The 18,910-nt window shown below is 42.2% G+C and overlaps 1 protein-coding gene across 2 annotated transcripts in view; it reads left to right on the top strand.

Moving 5' to 3' along the window:
• The window catches only part of GMDS (GDP-mannose 4,6-dehydratase), a 409,651-nt gene that overhangs the window by 389,525 nt on the left and 1,216 nt on the right, over positions 1-18,910 (top strand). For both annotated transcript variants that reach the window (XM_083824038.1, XM_083824037.1), the window contains one exon: positions 18,672-18,740. In XM_083824038.1, the coding sequence (XP_083680164.1) occupies positions 18,672-18,740 (69 nt within the window). The remainder of the gene's footprint in view (positions 1-18,671; positions 18,741-18,910) is intronic.

The raw sequence follows: 18,910 nt of genomic DNA, 5'->3' as shown, positions 1-18,910 counted from the left end.
CTAGAGTACCCTTAGGATCTGGCTGCATCTACCAGAACCATTAGAAAAGAAAAATACATTTGTGTAACTGAGCAAAATGCAGTGGGAGTTTGGTGCTCAGCCAAGGGTGTGTGAGTTCACCAGCCTCATCCAGGGGCAGCCTGGACCTCCATCAGCCTGGGCAGAAGGAAGATTATAGGTGCAGGCTACGCAGTTCTTCTCAGCTGCCAGTTGGAGGAAGGGTGAGATTTGGGGTGAAGGCCTGGTCAGACTGCCGTAACTGCAGTGGGGGAGGTCTGGATGTAAAATAAGATACTTCTTTTGTCTGTTCTCGTGGTGCATTAAGAAGGTGGGAGCTTGACACGGCCTGCTGAATTTGAGCTGGCAAAATACATTTCTTCACAACTCTCCTTCCCCAGGCTGGTCCACTCATAATTTTCTGAAGTAATTGTTGTTTACACTGAAGTCTTCCATGCTTGGTCTTTCTCCAAAGGCAAATTTCATTGTCAGGTTTTAGCAGAAACCCTGCTGCTGCTGCTTCTCCTTGGGTGGGCACATGTAGGGAAGAAGGACCTTTATAAAACATCTGAATTTTATCGAGCAGTTAAAAAACAATGTCTGAAGTCTGGTGCTTGGAATGAATGAAAGTCTTCGCTAGTACCAAGCACAATTGAGCTTTTCCAGGGCAATGCGAACTATATATTGCTTTAACCCATTTCTTTAAGGTTAAGAATGAAGTAACTCAATGTCCTGGCGGGTTACAGAAATTCTGTTCCTCCACACAGAACTGATTTGAATATTGAGCTATGGTTCAGTGTTGTTGATTTCAACATGTGATGGATCAACCCCACAATTTAGGAGCAACCTCAATTGTCCAGAGAACTTGCAAGCCCTCCTGGCAGAGTTGTGCAAGAGCAGAGGGTTAGTTTGTTTTGTTTTGTTTAATGGGATTGTAACCTTGCCAAACAAAGAGGCAAACTACACATCAATAAGCACAACTTTTTTGAATTGAAGGGCTCTACTGAGATCACAACAATCTTCAAGAACAGATCTTTTTAAAATTTTATTTGGGTAACGTGTCTTTTTGGGGTGTTGAATTACAACAAAGCTCATATTTCCATTATATAGTCTTAGATAAATCACGAATTTGACTTGAGTCTTGCTCTAAAACTTTGGGAAAAAAAAAAAAGAACACTTTTTGCCTGCCTTTTGCCTGCCTTTAAGAGGACAAGAATTAGAAATGGCCTGACAACAAATACTATGTAAAGATAAGAAATTACTGTTGTTACTATGGAAAGATGGAGCTATATGAGTTACTACAAATACCAGTTTTATTGCTATTATTATTGATATTATTGAATTAGTAGTTGTGGAGATCTGTAATGTTAGAGGAAAAAGAGGACTAAAAGTTTGACTGAAAAGGAAGAGGAAGGTGTCAGACAATTAAGAATCTTTATGGTCCAGTCCAAGAAAAATATTCAATAAAGTCATATTGGTGGTGGTATGGTAATCTTCCTGGTAGCAAAATTGGAGGTAATTCTGCTATCATTTCTCATTCTTATTAGTATCTACCACTGCATAAATAGCAATCCAAAAGTGCCCTGAGTCAGTTCATACCCAAAGCAAACATCAGTATCCTTCTTGAAAGCATTCCAGATGTAACCAGGGTCGTAAAACAAAATAGAAAGTTGATGGTTTTATTGTGATGCACGTTACAGTCAAGTAGTTATCTGATGGATCATCTGCTTTTTATGATCTGTGATGAGAAATATAGCTGTCATATGAGGAATAGATTTCTCATCATAAAACTTACCTCTGTAATTTCAGCACCTGAATAAGTGCTGCCTCAGGTGCTGATTGTGCTAGTAAACACTGTCTGAAGAGTGATTTCCCCATCTGTTTCTCCTCCTTCCATTCAAATGTGCAGTTTGGCAACAAGCGTTTTTCTGCAGTTCCCTTTCCTTCAGCAGCTGCTGCTATTAGAGATCTCATGAGGAGGCTGCCGTTGGGTATCTGGTGATGCAGGAGTTCACCTGGGGAAAAAGAAGTCTTTGCAAGGTATGTAGGTCAGTATTTCTGTAGACAGCAGGTAAAGCAATCTTGCTGGGACGTTACCTCTCTGGTGGAGCAAAGTATTTCAAGTCACTGCTGCCATTGGAAGGGGCAGAATTCAAATGCATCACAATAATGCAGGTCTCCAGTATAATTAGTGAGAGAGGAGCTCCGAGCTTATGTAGATTTTGTATCTCTGCCTTGGTTAGGCTCTTAACTCGGCGTCTGGGTTAGAAGTCTAAAATTACAGCTTTCAAACCCCTAGTGCCATATTTATATACACCGTTTTCTTCACAGGAGAAAATAAGATACACATTTGAGGGCAGAGATCAAAACATTAGGTCCCCAGAAAGCTGCAGTGGTTTCACCACTGTCCGTACATTTCTTCTGTATGAATTGCATGGATGTTAAAAGCAAGGAAACCTCCTCACCTAACGTGATGATTGAACCATGGGAACAAATTTTCCTCTCGGATTTGTGTTGCGGACCCCCTATGTTTGGGAGAGGTTATACGTTTCAGAGTGCTGACAGACACTATTACATGTTGAGCTTTATTCACCCTGGTTCTGCTGGCCACCAAAAGCTCCGTGCATCTCTGAATTGCTCTGCCTTTGGCGCTTCTGCTGGTGAGACTCCCAGCTGGGGTGCGGTTTAGCTAAAATGGGTGCTTTTCACCAAAATAATAAATTATGCCTATACTACTGTCTGAAGCGTGTGAATCTGGAGCCAATTTAGTGAGCATAAGTTACAATTGACTTTGGAAGTAATAACTTACACTTTGAGCTTCCTTAGATGTATAGCCAAGGAGCTGTCTGACTGCAAGTGTTTTTACACATCTTTCAGCTAAATTAGAAATCCAAGTGCAAAACTTAATGCTCAGAGATATCTTGGAGATCTTTGACCGTCCCAGAAAGACTTTGGGTCCATAAACCAGCCAGAGGGTCTCCTGCTTTCATATACATTCTTCCCCACATGTGGCATATTGGTAAATAGTAAATGGAGTTTATTATAGCTGAATTAATGAATCTGAGGATAATTTACCCCCAGTTCTGGCAAGCCAACTATGCTGGAAAGCTTGAGAGTGGAAGGAGCCAACTTAACTGAACACCTTCTCCAGAGATGGGACCAGAGATTGAAGTATGTATATTAATGTGTGAGAAAGGTAGAAAAGCCATAAGACAGCAGAAAACAAGGATCTCAGTGGGCTGGGGAATAGGAAGGCAAGGGTGGAGCCTTTAAGGCTGGGGAAGAAAGCAACGGTGAGAAAAGAAAAAGGTATAGTAGAAAAAAATCAAAGGGAAGATTAAAAGAGTCGTGAATTGCAGATGCTGAGAATATCCAAGAAAACAGTCCGAGGAGGAATAATAACATAGACTTTCATAGGCCTCTCATGTTATATGTTCATGCTGAGAAAGAAGAGCTTAATCCAAACCTTGACATAAAGGAGAGAATCTGCTGTTGTGTTTAATGATCTTTACATCAAACTAGTGAAAACAAGACTGAATAAAGGAGGTATTATAAAGAACAGGAATAACGGCAGGTGCAGACTGCCAAATTCATTTCTTGCTATTATCGAATTTGTGAGTTTATCCTGTCAGGATGCTACCAGCAGTGATGATGGACATTACAAAGCTTGGGTGTATTTAGCCCACTCAGCCACTGCTTGGCCAGGATCCTGTTGATTTCAGTGGGAGTTTGCCTGAGAACATGGAAGTACCTCCTCACCAGAAATAGAAATCCCAAGCCACGGTGTTGTATTAGATAGCTTCAGCAGGTGTATTGAACTTCTGGCATGCTTTTGGTACAGTGGTCGTACATCTTTAGTACATCTCTGACACAGTAAGCTCAACACTTCTTATCTTAAATATAGAAAGTGAAGCATTAGATTTATGGGATAAGACCTTTATTTCAGAGAGGTGCTGAAGTTTGTGTGAAAACACAGGCACTCACCTGAGCAAAAATTACCCAATGAGAACAAGAACCACGTCTAAATGTGCCTTTAATATGTGGATTTGAATGTATTAAACATTAGGTATGATGTTGCACTTATTTTTCTTCTTACGTAGACAGGCACGAGTCTTCCCTACATTGTATTCATTATACTGTGTCTAATTCATTTCCATGCAAAACAGACCAAGTAAGGGTAAATTGAGTTGGTTGCACCTTTTGGTTAGATACATAAATAACTATTCAGGATGCAAAGCAGCTGAAAATGATGCCCTTCTTACCTAATATTTGCATGCCTGCTGAAGGCATGAAGGACCACACATTTCACACATCCTACAGAATAATAATTACAGATGGAAAATGCCCCGTTAACTTGTGTAGCTCATCTTTTCCCTATGCAATTACAAGAATCCCATGCTCAGTTCCATGTGTACAAAAACAGGCTGCAGCAGAACTGTTAGGATTTTTAGTAGCATAGTCCAACATCTCAGTCTTCTCTGCTGTGTTGTTTTATGCAGTTTTTTTAAGAGAACTGAGGTAGGCATGAGCTGTTTGTTGGCTTTTCAAGCCAGAGCAGGTATACATGCACACGTACTGGTGGGGCTGCAAGACTGCAGAATTTTTGCACTGACCTGCATATGGTTTAAAAACTGAATTTGATAAAGTGAACTAATGTGCCAGAAGAGAAACACTGCACCCAGTGACCAGCTGTAGCATGTGGTCTGAGTAAGCAACAAGCAGCTTCTAAAATTTTGCATTTATAGTACACACATCTTGAATTAGCAATGTCATAGGGAAGAGTAAATCTTTGCCACAGGCGATTAAAAGTCAGGCTGCAGTAGTTCAGAGACTACTTAATTGGTGTTTCTCTGTTTTGCATATCAGTTTTCTCATCAGTTCTACTACCTTTTTTTTCTTCTTCCTCTATAAACTTCTTTGCCTTAAAGGACTCATGAAGGAAATAATTAAAAGGTACACAGAGGAAAACTGTCTGAGCAGGAGGGGCAGAAATCCAAGGTGGTTTAGGGAGGTGCCCCAAACACTCTTTTGGATTATTATTAATTTTTTTCTTACTATTATTTTATGATGTTGCTTATGTTTAATTACTCATGTTTTCCTAACCCGTGTGACAGGCATAATTTGAAAAGCAATAGTAATGATCAAGCCGAGGAAGTGCCAGCTGCTGCCTACGTGCTCAAGCAAGCATAGAGCAGGCAGTGTCAGGAGATGGTGCCGTCTCTTGATTAGATCTGAACTTCTTTTTCATGTTGATGAAAATGATCCTGACTGTTATTATTTAAATACAAACGATGCCAAAAGGTTCTAGAAAAAGTCAGAGCTCTCTCTGTTCGCTGCCTGCAAGGAATAGTAAGTTCATGGGACTTTACTGCAGTATACTCTATTAAAATGCGTAATGTTTAGTTTAAAAAGATACAATGGGTTTATTTGGGTCTTCTTAGTGGAAACTGCCAGGCAGCCCATCTAGATCAATATCATCCTTTTTTTTTATATTAGTGAACAATGTCAGTCTTTACATTTTCAAAACAAACCTCAAGGCCACAGAAATAAATAGCTTTCCCGACAAACGCTGTGTGCCAGAGTATTGCAAATCTCATTTAGAATCCATAGCATCATTTTGGTTTGGGATTTTCTGGTTACTAAAGCCTTCAGTTGTTTCCTGTTTCAGTTGTATGGTACTGCAGCAAGATGCTGGAGGCAGCACTGCTGAACAGGATGTCATCAGAATGTGAAGTCTTTTTGGGTAGTTCTAATAGTACACAGAGAACACGTTATTAATTTGTGTAAATCTTGATAATAGTTTGTAAAGTGTTGAGCATCTGCCATGATATGTTTGAAGGCTTTTGTACTTCCTTTTCAAAAATTGCATTGGATGATGTATTTCTAAAAGGTTTTGATGGCCTGATGTCTTTTGGAGTGAAAATGGAATCAGGAAAAAAGGAAAAAATACTGCTGTAGGCTGTAGTATCAATGTGCTGCAAGGGTCCTGCCTTGCAAGTCAGAGTGAATCTTTGAATGACAGTGAGGTGAAATGAATTTATGTTTATTCTCTGTTGCCAACCTTTGCAGTCCTGTCATGAATCTTGTATTGCCCTTTTTTGTTTGTTTTCATAAAACAGGAAGTTCTGGTGTCCCATGATTGCACAGAAATCTCAGCTTTTTGACATGTTAAGTTTTTGCTCTGATGTAGTATGTGAAGAGAAAATCTTTTGAAAAGCAGAATATTTAGTCTTCAGAGCACAGAAGGCAAGTAAACCAGTAAACTCTTGAGTCCTGTTACACCCAGGTCAGTAATAGGGGCCTAGAGGGGGAAGGCTGGGCTGCAAATGATCATTTGTTAACATTATTAGGGTGAGCACTTGATTTAAATGAGAGAAGCTAAAAAAGAAAATCCAGGGACAAAAATAGAAATGAAACTTCAGACAGGTAAGGAATATGCAGCTGAATAAGTCATCTGCTGCATCAAGGTGTGGTATGTCCACTTACCCTCAGAGCTGTTTGCTGCTGGGGAGTTGCTCACCTCAAAACAAAAAGCAAGGACTTATTTGGGACAAATTACACCAGATTCAGTGTGATGTGAATACTTCAACTGTTTTATCTCTAATAAATTTCACATTTTTTAGAGGGAAGTGGTGGGATAAAGCCCAGCGTCTCTTCTTGTTCCTCCCTCGCTCCAAGGTGTTGGTCAAGTCCCCAGATCTTAATGCCTCCCAGCTTTGTAAAAGGGGGGTAGCAGTGTTTTCTTGCTATTGTAATGTCATTACTATTGTTTAATTGTATAAAATCTGCATCTTTCTTCTCTGGAGGTCCTTCGTAGTCATTGTAGTGCTGCTGTAAAACAGTTCTATTTTGTCTTAATGGTATTATGTCCACTTGAAGTCTTGCTCAGGTTACAAGTGGAGTGAAGCTGCCAAGATGTTTATCTGGCTTTCTTCAGCTGCTTTTTAGATTCTCAATAGATACATGACAATACTGTCATTCCTGGCTTTATGTGTTCATATATATTGCCTGTTATGTTGGAATATATCAAAGTAAACCAAACCTCAAGGTTTATCTTAACCTGCACTGAGAAAGAGCTGTGCACTGCAGAAAAATTCTAACAGAATATTCAAGGAGGCAGTGTTTGACTTTGATAGATTTTCGGAGAAAGGACTGCCATTTTTGTGTTTGTGCAACGTATAATGGGACCCTTACCTGGCGTCCCTGTGCTGCCAAAACGTGAATGAAAAATAGGATTGCTTGTCTGAGGAACAGCTCTGTCTTTCGTATTGAAAGTTGGCAATAGACTATTTCTGTGTGAACGGTCTCAAGAGACACTTTCCTTGTAAGGGAATCAAGTGATGGATGAGGCATCTCACATTTTAAACATTACACAGGTGAAAGCACTGGAGTATTCCAGGCCCATGCCCGTTGCTGTGTGTGTCTGAGTAGTCTGCTTGTTCTTTAGCAGTGGAACTAAAGGGCATTTGGCAAGTAGGGCAGGACCACTAGAAAACGCTATGTTTTTCCCTTCTGTAATGCTCTCTCATATTTGATTGCTGCGGGGCGAAATAATGAAGAATTTTTTGGTAACAGATCAAAAATTCTTTTCTTGTTTAATTGAAGGTGTTTAAACTGAGAAGGTCATTGAGAGGACAGATTTAAAGAAGTGGTATTTGCATTTAGTGATGCTTTGGAAAGAAACAGAGCATATTATGCATGCTTTTCAAGTATATATGGTGAATGCACTGCCAAATCTGTGGAAGTTTATAGGCAACTACTGTGAACTGCAATAGCAATAAACGAATCTACTTTTTTACCACTACTGAAACTGGCACTGTAAGCTTTAGGAGATCTTTGTGCTTTTTAAAACTTATTTCAACAAAGTTTCTGCTCTGTCAGCAAACCTCTGCTGTGCTAGTGGTGATATATATTGTCTCCCAAATCCTGCAATCTCATTGGGAGGTGATGTATTTGGAGAGTGAAGGAGAGCTGGTGAAGTAAAGCCAGGTTTAAGAAGCTGTTTGTGAGGAACAGGAGAATAATCCTCAAGAGAGAAATGGGAGGGGATTGAATGAGAAAAGTTGTAAGAGACACCAAATTAGGATAGAATAATGTTTTAAAATGAAAGGAGAAAAATGGGATTTTGCAGAAATATAAATTAGCCCAAAATGTGAAAGATATGAACAACAAGAAAAATGAGGGAAATTAAATGGCCAAGGAAAGGGAAGGACAAAAGAGAACAAAATGCTTGGCTTATCTCTAAAATATTAAAAAAAAAAATCTGTATTTATTTTATTGATTTCTTGGAAGATTTTGTGATAGGCTGAATGTTTGTTTTGAGAGAAAGTCAAAGATAGAATAGGAAAAGGTATGATTTTTTTTCCAGGCTTTCCTGTGCAGGAAATGTAATAGGAAGTTATTTTTATTAACCAAGATCAGAGAACATGCAACAACAAACTACAAAGAATGTTGTGGAAAAGCCAGTTATTTTTCAAGTCAGACCGGAAGAACCTGTGGCCATTGACCAGTAGGAGCCTAAGGCTCAGATTATTAAGCAGCTGGACCAGTGAGCTAAATGGCTATCGGAGTCTGCGTGTCTTCAAATATGTACCGACTGACTTACACTACAGACAAAAAAAACACAGTACTGAACACCACGTAGCTGATATTTGTATCCATTCATTAGTCACTTTATGGTCTGTTTTGTCTATCTAATCAATGCAAAAAGTGAACTAGTTTGATTTAATTTGTGTGTGACCGATTGATTTTATGGAGATACATCCCTCATTGGAGTCGAGCAGTATTTTTCCAATAAGATAGTCAGGTGACGCTGGCCACTATGTAGAAGAGCCAGAAATGTGAGGGCCTTGTATAGACAGAGGCAAGTGTCTTTGGCAAAGTGTTTTGGGGTCTGTCAGGTACAATATACCCCTCACTTCAGCGTCGCCATGATGCTCAGCGTCTTGGGAGGGCTTTGCTACATTCAGGTTTTGATTTCCAGGTGAATTTGATTGTGTGCCCTCTCGTTACATAGCAATGTGATAGTACCCCAACAATCTTTAGTCATGACTAGAAATGGCAGTACGCAGAAAGTCTAGTATAGATAGCCAAAAGCTTCAGATGCTCTGCAGTGACAATGAAGTGGGCACTCTTAACAGTTCATTCTGAGCAACAATTCTTGGGGGTTCATAGAATGAACTTAAAGTGCAGGAGGAAAGAAAGCAAATCTATCTTTCTACCAGATTTATGCTTCTGAACGCCCAGCTGCCAGAGGCTGCTGTGACTTAACAGAGCATCCTTTCAAAAGCTGTGAGATGCTATGTTGATACTCAGCCCGCATCCCTAACACACCTGCAAGGGACTGTGAGACAGGGCAGTGGGGAGCATGGTGCCTGTATTTGCAGCAATAGCAGATTTTTCATCTGTAAAGGAAATATTCAGCTGGCTACTTTGCTTGGGCTTACCAGTGGCCAGTGTTTTATCTTAGCAGACTTGGTTGAATACACATGCAGCATAGAAATACATTTGTTTACGGACGGGAACTGCATAAGCCGTTTAATGGGTAAAGAGTGAGTTTGAAGCATTAAATGTGACCTGCTTTGTTGTGCGCCAGTACCTGCAAAGGGTTATTCTTTGTAGTGTCCTACTTGGACTCAGGCAGTATAGCTTTCATCAAAGTAAATCTGATTATTTTGCACATGGTTTTCCTGAAAGGATGTTATGATTTTCTAGATGTTTGGTGGCTGGTGATAAATTAGGCTTTTATGATGTCATGTGAAAGGCCACCGCTTGGACTTCCTTCTCCATCAAGCACACTGGAGAATACATTTGGGACATAATCTGAATCAGAAATTATCCTACCTTGTTTTATTTTAACCCTTTTGTGTATCAGTCCTTGCTTTGTAACTAGAGGTGCTTGAGCGAAGATAGCTTCACTTTTGCAGACAGCAGCCCCATGGTATCCCGTCTCTTTCCTTTGGTAACAAAGCCTCGGCTCATGAGTTGCCTTTAAACCTTTCGAGGCTTAAATTCTTCCCATATATTGTGTCTTCAAAAGGGTTTTCAAATCTGATGGGGGTTTTAGTGAGAAATTGGAATGTGGTGAGGGGTGGTGGGAAGGTGATGTGCCCCATAAATTAGGTCAGGTTTATGACCATGCAGAGGGAGGCTGTTCCTAGAAAAACAGCCAGCAGTAAAGGGCAGTATGTTGCTGCTTTGCCCAGAGAAGTGACAGCTCCCTTCTTCATCACTCTTACTGCAAGGGAGGGAGTATTTACAACTGGTTTTCAAACAGTGAGAAATGACTAACCATTCTCCACACTAACTCTTTTGTCTTTGTTAATCCATACTGGGGAGGAAGACAGGAAAAGAGAGGTATCCATCCCCTCTCTGTCCTTTTCACCCATAGCCTTACCACAGGCGTCAGGGTGACAGAGGTTCATACATCAGTACAACATGCCAGGGAGGAAGTGTCATCTCTCCTGCCCACCCTGAGTCACAGCCAAGCCTCGAGAGCGGTGAGATGAGCACTGAACATAGGTCAAAGAAAGCAATTGGAGATTAGAGGTGGGTTAGAGTTTTCCGATGACATGCTCTGTAGATGAAAGATGACCTTTTGAGGAAATTAATATTTTTATTTGGGGAAAAAATAATGGCACACCCTTCCAACATTCTTAATATTACAATTTTTATGTTAACAAAGGCCTTGATTTTTTCAGAGATATGAATGTTCTTAGGATTCGTAAAATCACCAATTTGTCATCTGCAAGATAGAGAAATTCATCCTATGCAGTAGTGATATCCTGCTAATCATAAACCTGCATTCACTAAATTGCTGCTTAATGCTGTAAAGGTACATAGATAAATATCTAGAGGTAGAATAGAAGTCCGCTGTCCTAATGTTTATTGTTTTATTGCTTATCTTTTGGTATTCAGCTGGCAGTGATCACTAAACCTACTAATATATCCAATGTAATTTGTTATAAACGAAGTATTTTTTACTGGAAGCAGAGGAGAAACTAAGCAGCCTTGCAGCATGAATCTGTGGGGTTATCAGTCTTCCTGTTCATCTTGACATGTCTGTCAGTGAAGACAGCTAACCCTAGGGGCCATATTCCATTTCCAGTCAGAAATGCAGCCGTTACTGCACAATAAACCCCACCGAAGTCTAACAGCTACACAGAGTGATTTCGTGATGTTTGCAGAAAATGCAAAAAGTAAGGAGTGATGAAGAAAACAGAGTTGATTAACGAAATTGTGAGAGTTGCATTCATTTATTTGAAAAGGTACCGTGCTTTGGCTTAAACGATAAGAATTGTGTGTAGCAATAAAACCATGTGTGATGAAGGCATGGTTATTTTACTCTTCCTCCCAAAAGCATTGTTGGAGTTGAGAACAGGCTGCCGTGAAGCAAGAGGCACCACACTACAGTTAAACAGTGAACAAAATCAGAGCTCAGAGGTACCAGGAAAAGAGAAGGAAGCCATTCTTTTCCTGTGCTGCAGCTGATCTCTACCCTCACAGGGTCTTATTTTCACTGATATGAAGGTCATGGACTGGCATTCTCTCTGGCCCGGCAGCCTGAAGAAATATGCTCGTATGCAACTTCACCAACACCTCTGCTGGGAAGGGAAAATGTGCAAACGTTTCTAAGCCATGTCGTGCAAAATGCCAGTTATTCAGGCAGCTCTTTATCCATAGGTTAGCCCAAAGCACACCAGTTGGCAGCAGCGGGGTTTTCTCTGCTCTGGGGGAGCACCCCCTGACCTCTCCCATGCGGCTGGTCCCGAAAAACACCCAGAGCCTGGCTTGTGGGATGCCATGGAGCTGCCGATCCCCAGCCAAGTGAGCTCCGCTCCCGATTCAAAGCGAGTTAAATTCAGCGCTGGCTTGTGGGGGATATCAGGCTGTAATTCGGGAGGAATTTTATCTGGCTCAAGGGACAGCACTGGCCGAGACGCTTTCTCAGGCTTCACTTGGCAAACGGATAGGCTTGAGGAGGACTCGGCCCTGCTCGGGGTTTTGGCCGTGCAGCTCCGCACCGAGGCGCGAGGCCTGCACGTGCTCTCCGTGGGCCGCCTGCCTGCCTTCCTGCCTGCCGCGGCCCCACCGCCATCAAAGCCACCGGGCCCTGGCCACGAGGCCTCAGCCCCAGGGCCATCTTGGCTCGGTGTGACGCCTTATCGGTGGCCGTGGCCCTGGCAGAGCTCAAGCTGGTGGAGCCGAGCGGGGCGTTGCTGCCGGCCGCCTCCCGGCCCCACCGAGGGACGATGCCGCCGGTTCCCCGCTTCCTGAGCAGGCCAGACGGCTTGCTGTTTTCTTCTCGTCTCTTATCGCCCCCCTGTCATTGCCAGAGAGGTCTGGCTTCTCCGTGGTTCGTGCTGATAGGCAGCGGTGAAGTGGAAAAGGCGCGGGAGGGAGGGGAGGAAGGGGGCGTAGAGGAGGAGGAGGAGGGAGACATCTCCACCGCTGTTCTTATTGCCCTGATGTTTATTGCCGCTCCAAGCTCATTTGCCTTAACCCTTTGGACGCTGGTCACATTAAAGATTATCGAACGGATAAGATAAAGCCGCCGCTCTAACACCTGCGATTCCTGGTGGAAAAGCAAGGACTGTGCCCGGATTTTGTTGGCCGTGCTGCTTGTGGTGGCTCCTTATGCAGGCACGCAGGGGGTCCCGAGGTAAGACCTTACCCCGAAGGTGCCCGGTGCTTGCAGCCTGCTGAGGTCCCTCAGACGCGCAGGTGCTCAGCGCCTCGCAGTGTCAGCCTGGTCCTCAGTTTTCTCCTCTCCCCTCCCTTCCCCTTCGACATGGTTTTATTAAAAACCGGGGCTTTCTGAATAGGGAGGGTGTTTGCACATGAAAACACGCTGGGGAAAAAGCATGCCTCTTATTTTAAGTGACATTTTGTTATATGTGAGTTTCAACCTATTGGTTGCTTTTGCCTTTTGCCTTTTCCTGTGGTTCTTTGCAAACAATACTGTCTTTCTGTTAAAGACTGCTGACCCAAGAGTGGAAAGCAGTCTGTTCATGCTGCATTAAAACAAATTTAGATCAGAAACCAAATTCACTGGCATTCCTCTATTCCCTTGGTACCCTGACTGCTCCACAACTTTGCTTTTCTAAGAACAGAGGAAAGAAAAAATGAAAACGGAGCGACACATTACGGCTCTTCTGAAATTCCTGAAGATGTTTACTGTGTTCCTCGTTAGACTCGGGCTTTGCTCATTGACGTGTTTTATCTCCAGTCTCCTCGTATTTACTGCGGTGATAGGAGTCACTTGCTTTATAATTACTGTTTTTTTCCTGTTACTATAGATATTATACCAAACACTACACTTCACAAAGAAGTCGAGCCAGTGTTCTCTGCGCTTGCAGAGCAGGGCCGGCAGCCCAGCAGACACAGTGCTTGTTTCTGGGACTCCTCGACTCCTCCTGGGTTTCGGTGCTTGCTCAGCTGAGCTCTGCATCCGATTTTGCACCAGCGAGATGCACGTTTACAGGCTCTACAGCTCCCGTCTAGTGAGGTCTCGCTACTTTTCCTGCGTGCACTGGGAATAGCTCAGCTGAAGTCACAGCAACTGCTCTCCAGCTTTGCATCTGCTTTGGGACACAGCGTCCCGGGGCCTGGTGGCAAGGACGGGAGGATGCTGGGGGACGGGGGGGATAAGGGTGACAGCAACAGAGCTGCGTAGGGAGCAGGGCATGCAGTCTCTTGTTGGCAGCAAACGCTGCAGCAAGGCTGTTTCCTGAGCAAGGAGCTGCAGCAGATACCCAAGAATACATACTGACGTTGTTACTGAGGTGTGCTATGTGAGCCCTCATTAAAATTTCCTACAAAAAATGCTCCAAAAGGTGCTTTAAAGAGGGCACTGGTAAAATAAAGCTTGATATATGAATTATTGAGATATAATGGTAGAAATGCAAAGCTGTAAGCTAATGTCTGATTAAATAGCTATGTTTATTAATTTTTCTGTTAGCGGGACAAGTTAAAGTTTAAAGGCAAGAGTCATAAGAAGGAGACAAGGAAAATAAAAGACAGGGTTTGCAGGAGACTTTGGCCCCTAGACTCTTGAAATCCTTCTTGACAAAACTCCTTGAGCAAGAGTGCAAGACTAAACACGTAAGCCAGAGCCTCCGCTGAGCTGGGTCTGCGCTCCTTACTTGTGGGAGCTCTGCCGTAACAAATCATCTTCCAAGCAGTCTTGCTGATTGTGAATGTAACCCTGGCCACTTTTCAGATGCAGTAAAACTGTTGTGTGCTTAGATCAAGTCTGTTTATTTTTAGAGGTAAAGCCTTGTCTCTGCCGCAGCGAATGGAGCTGGGCATGATTCCATCGCAGGTGTTTTACTGAGGATTTGGTCTGCATTTTATTCTGGTGTAACAGCGAGCAAAATCTGGCTCTCGGAGCTGGCTAAAACGAAGGACTATTTTAAAGGCAATCAGCTGAGCTGTAGTAATTAAGGAAACCTTGGATTTCTTTCAGGCCACATTATCTCCTTTTTCTCACATTGTCTTGAGGCTTTACATTTTCAGTTAAAGTTAATTGAATGAGACAGTGATGCATTGCACAGTGAAACCAGATCAATCACTGCAGGAGTCAAAATAAAAGTAGTGATGATACTCAGAACAAGAGCTTGGGAAATGTGATATTTACATTAAAATATTCTACATTTTTGTCTCAGGGCTTCAAAACCTAATTTAAAAATGCCCTATCACATTGTGTAACAAATTTCTCCCTGCTTACCTGTATGTATTTGTGTGTGTGCATTTGGACAATGAAACTGAATCGTCATAAAATCAGATTTAATAATAATGGGGTATTTTCTACACAGCTAAGCAGCCTAACTCACAGAAAAGGTAGAAGAGAAAATAAAATCACATTGGACAAACTCATTCTTTTCTCTGAGAGACAGTTATAGTGACAGTGGAGTGGATATAAAGCCGTAGGAGAGTTTACTGTCGTATTCAGTGGCACAGAGAATTTGACTGCTGTCTTTTCCAACTTCCTTCCCTTTAAATATTTACCTGGATGTTTTTTCCAACTCTCAGCTTCCAGGCAAAATTCATCGTTAGTATTCACTTATGTTAACTGTATTTGCATGGAAAATAAGGGATCGTTCCTCCCAAAATCGTTCACTAAGAGCAAAGACTTAATTTTATGTTTGTGACCTGAGTACAATAAAAACAACAGAAAGCCTTAATCAGTGTTTTCAGGTTTGCAAACTCTCAGCACAGTATCTAAATCCTTCATGAAGTCAAAGGGCTTTGTTTTCCTATCAGTACATAAAGCACAACGCTAAGGAAAAAGAAGTTGTCCTGCAGCGATACCAAACACGAAGTGGTGCCGTTTCATCATGTGCCGTTCCCTTGGACGCAGGGATCCCAGGCAGCCTGGATTCAGCAGCAGCCAGCTGTCTTTCAAGAACAGCCCCCACCCCCAAAAAATCCAGATTTTCTCCAGCAGAAGCTTACCTCTTCTTTCTTTGCTTTCTGATCTGGTTGTACCTCCAGAAAGTGAAGCCCTGACACTGAAGCACCAATGCACTTTAGGATCGGCATGCCAGAGGTTTTCTGGTGTGTGTGTTTCTTTTTTTTTTTTTTCCTTTTTCTTTTTTTTGGAAGCCTGACAGATGCATCTCTGGTTTCAGTGAAAGACTTGAATAATATAAACAAGCAGTCATTCTGTTCCAAGAGGAGCTTTTTTTAATATTTTATTGTAATTACCTTATTGTTTTCATATTATGAGCTACTTGTAGAAAAATACAGGAAACATGACTGCAATACAATCCTTTAATCAGGAATAGCTTTGTTCCAGTCTTCATTTCCATTCAGTGTTGAAACTTTGCCTAACAAGAATACAATTCAACCTTGAATTTAGATGTCATATGGTGTTAATACTGTGGTATTATACAGCATTTTATCTCTGCACTTAGTAACTTCCATAAGAGAACCTTTTAAAAAGTGCATAGGAGTTATTTTGTCCGTAATGCTATTTTCAGGTAAATCTTACTACAAAGTAGTGTTTCGCAAAAGTACATAAACTTCTTCAGGAGAGCCACTTAAAAATCTTTTAACCTGAGTCAGATGGGGAATTTGTATTACCATATATATTAAATCTGGTATCTCTTTTTTTTTCTTTCTTTCTTTTACTCACAAATTATGCCAGAATGCATTTTACTGCATTACTGTTAAAGCATGTGATTTTTTTAAGGAAGAAAAAAAACATTTTTAATACAGAAATTGATTTAATACACTAGTTGTTCGTGTTATCTCTGTGTATAATCCAGCACTGCAAATAACTTTATTACTGATTTGAAATCTCCCCCCAACCTTATTTTGGCCCATACAGCAGCTGTGTGTTTATGTTTTTGAACGAAGGACTGGAATTAGGTAAAGCTTTTTATTTTTTTTATTATTTTTTTTTTAGATAAACTGTTTTAACAAAAAGCATTTGTCCAAGAAAGCTAAAAGACTGCTCCCAAGCTGTTTGAAAGCAGAATGCAGCTACGTACAGCGGGCGACACAGCACTTCATTCGCTTGCTCCTGGTCCACTTCTCAAATGGGAAACCAGCATCCTAGATAGGCTCAGTTTTAAAGAATGTTTTCGATATGGAGATTGTGGATGTAAAATTATTGCTTACGCAGCATTTCTAAAAGTGAAGCTAAGTTTTATGATAGGGCTTTTATGGCTTAAAATGAGGCGGTATTAAAACACAACTTCTAGCTAATGGCTCGAATTAGAACTGAATAAAAGGCAATTGTTTTTATGCTGAAATTTATTTTAAGAAGGATTTCCTTGTTTCCAGGCACGTACATATACACAGATGTAATGTGAATTTAAGCGAACTCCAGATAAAAGGCATGCCCCCGTGAGTACATTAGGGCCCGATCCAAATTTTATCAAAGTTAGCGGGAGCCTTTCCCATTTCAACCCAGAATTTGCAATCCATATTCACACGACCCTCAGGGGGATCCCTCAGGCTGATGCGGTTTTGCATGCCTTGCCCTCAAATGTCTGCTGCAGTTTCTAAAAACCCATTATAGGGCTGCAGTAGGAAATCATTTAGTCTAATTTAAGGAAATCGCGGCGTTTTTATTTTCATATCATTTTGTTCCGACCCGTCCGTTTACTCTTTTCTGAAGGCGCACTGAAATGTTTTCGGCATAAAGGCTGAAGTATTACAAATGCTGCCTGGAACAGCCTCAGCAGACGTGTTTGTTCCACATCCCCTTCTGCAGTGCAATATTTCCTTTGGTGGATTTCCTCTGCTGCTGGAAGTGAGCTGTCTAGCTTTCTGCAGCACAATTACGAAGAAGAATTTCCTAGGTTTTACTGCACAGGATGAGGTGATGTTGGAAGTTAGCACGACCTGAACCGCACACGCACAAAAGATAGCATCTGAAAAATGGAGTCGGCGGCAGCAGCAGCGCGCTGGAAAACCTGCAGCCACAAAGTGCTCGTCAGCCCCGCCGCCGGTCAGAGGGCGAGGAGGGAGAAGCACAGCCCAGGGATCTTTTAGGAAACCCCGCCGTGCTACTAGCGTCAAGTCGAAGGCAAGAGCAGGATTGAGCCTTAGCTTTATTGTCCTGTAACAACGCTTGTTTTGTTGTGTTTTTTTTTTTTTTTTTAAACGCAAGCTGATGCATTTTTAGTGTTTACTACTACAGAGAAGTGAAGCTTGTAAGGAGAGGTGACATTTTATTAAACCATCACATGCAATTGCAAGAGCTAACTGTTTGAACAAAGTACTTGGGTTTTTCAGGAAGATTCGGTCAGTTCCTTTGTTCCTTCAGAGATGCAGAAAAATGAGTTGTTTTGCTTGCTTAATTTTGTTATTTTTGATGACCACTTGTGGGATTGTTTTGGTGTGGTAGCACTTTTAAGGATACTTAAACAGCGAGGTGGATATGAACAAGGTCTTGGTTTCTGTAACAGTTTCAAGATAATTTACTTTCATTTATGAGAGATTTAGACTGTTCTTTTCATGTGGATGCTCAAAGTACTGAAGAAAAAAGATGCAGGCGTTCAAAAGCTGGCTGTTTACTACCATTGCGTGTGGTTACTCATATTCACAAAAGTCTTTCAGCATCATCTGTCTGTGATCACGTTTTTATTTGAAAGAGATTAGTTGTCATATTTGTCCTGTGATTTACGTTATTTAAAGAAGGGGGGGAGAGGGAAAGTTTGGAACAGCTCGTTCAATAGCATGACTAAGAAATATGACAACTTATTACAAAACGTTCACCACTGCAAGGCAGCGAGGCTGGAGCTCAAACCCCGCACACACAAAAACAAAGAGTAACTCTTTCGCTCCGAAACAGCCTGGTGAAAGGATGCTGCCTCCTGGTGATTTATAGGCATATGAGCTTCCACTAAAATTGCATCTTAAATATTTTGTCCTCGGAAGGTGGCCGGGCCCGAGAGCCCTTCCAGCCGTGCTCAGCTGGCAGGGACGCGCGCGTGGGCACGGCCGTGCTGCACCTCGCCTGATGCCCACCAACCACTGAGCATGATCTGCAAAGGTTTCCCTCATTCTGGAGGCTTTTGCTCGACTTTCATTCCTCAGGACAGGTTATGGCAAAGGAGGGGGCTTTGGGCCGGGAACAAGCAGCACAGAGGTCAGCCCCACACGCTGCCAGACGGGGAAGGGGAACGGTTCTCGCAGTGTTTTTCTCTTCTTTTCCACAGGATTTTCTTCAAGGGGACTGTACCAAAGCCAAGCAAAAGCTGAACTGGAAGCCCAGAGTCACGTTTGATGTGAGTGGTGTGCTTTGTACCTACCAAGGGTTCATGTCCTCCAAGAGCAATCCACGGGGGTGGGGGGGAGCTTTGCCTGGGCACACTGAGAAGCCGCGCTGTCGGTGGCCACCCCGGGCTGTTGTTCTTGCTTGGAAGACAGCAGCCACCACGGCAGCGCAGGGCGTCCC

This window comes from Anser anser, assembly GCF_964211835.1.
Source record: "Anser anser genome assembly, chromosome: 2".
Lineage (NCBI taxonomy): Eukaryota > Metazoa > Chordata > Aves > Anseriformes > Anatidae > Anser > Anser anser.
The sequence above is the reverse complement of the archived record's forward strand: the minus strand, read 5'-3'. Positions and strand labels throughout refer to the sequence as shown.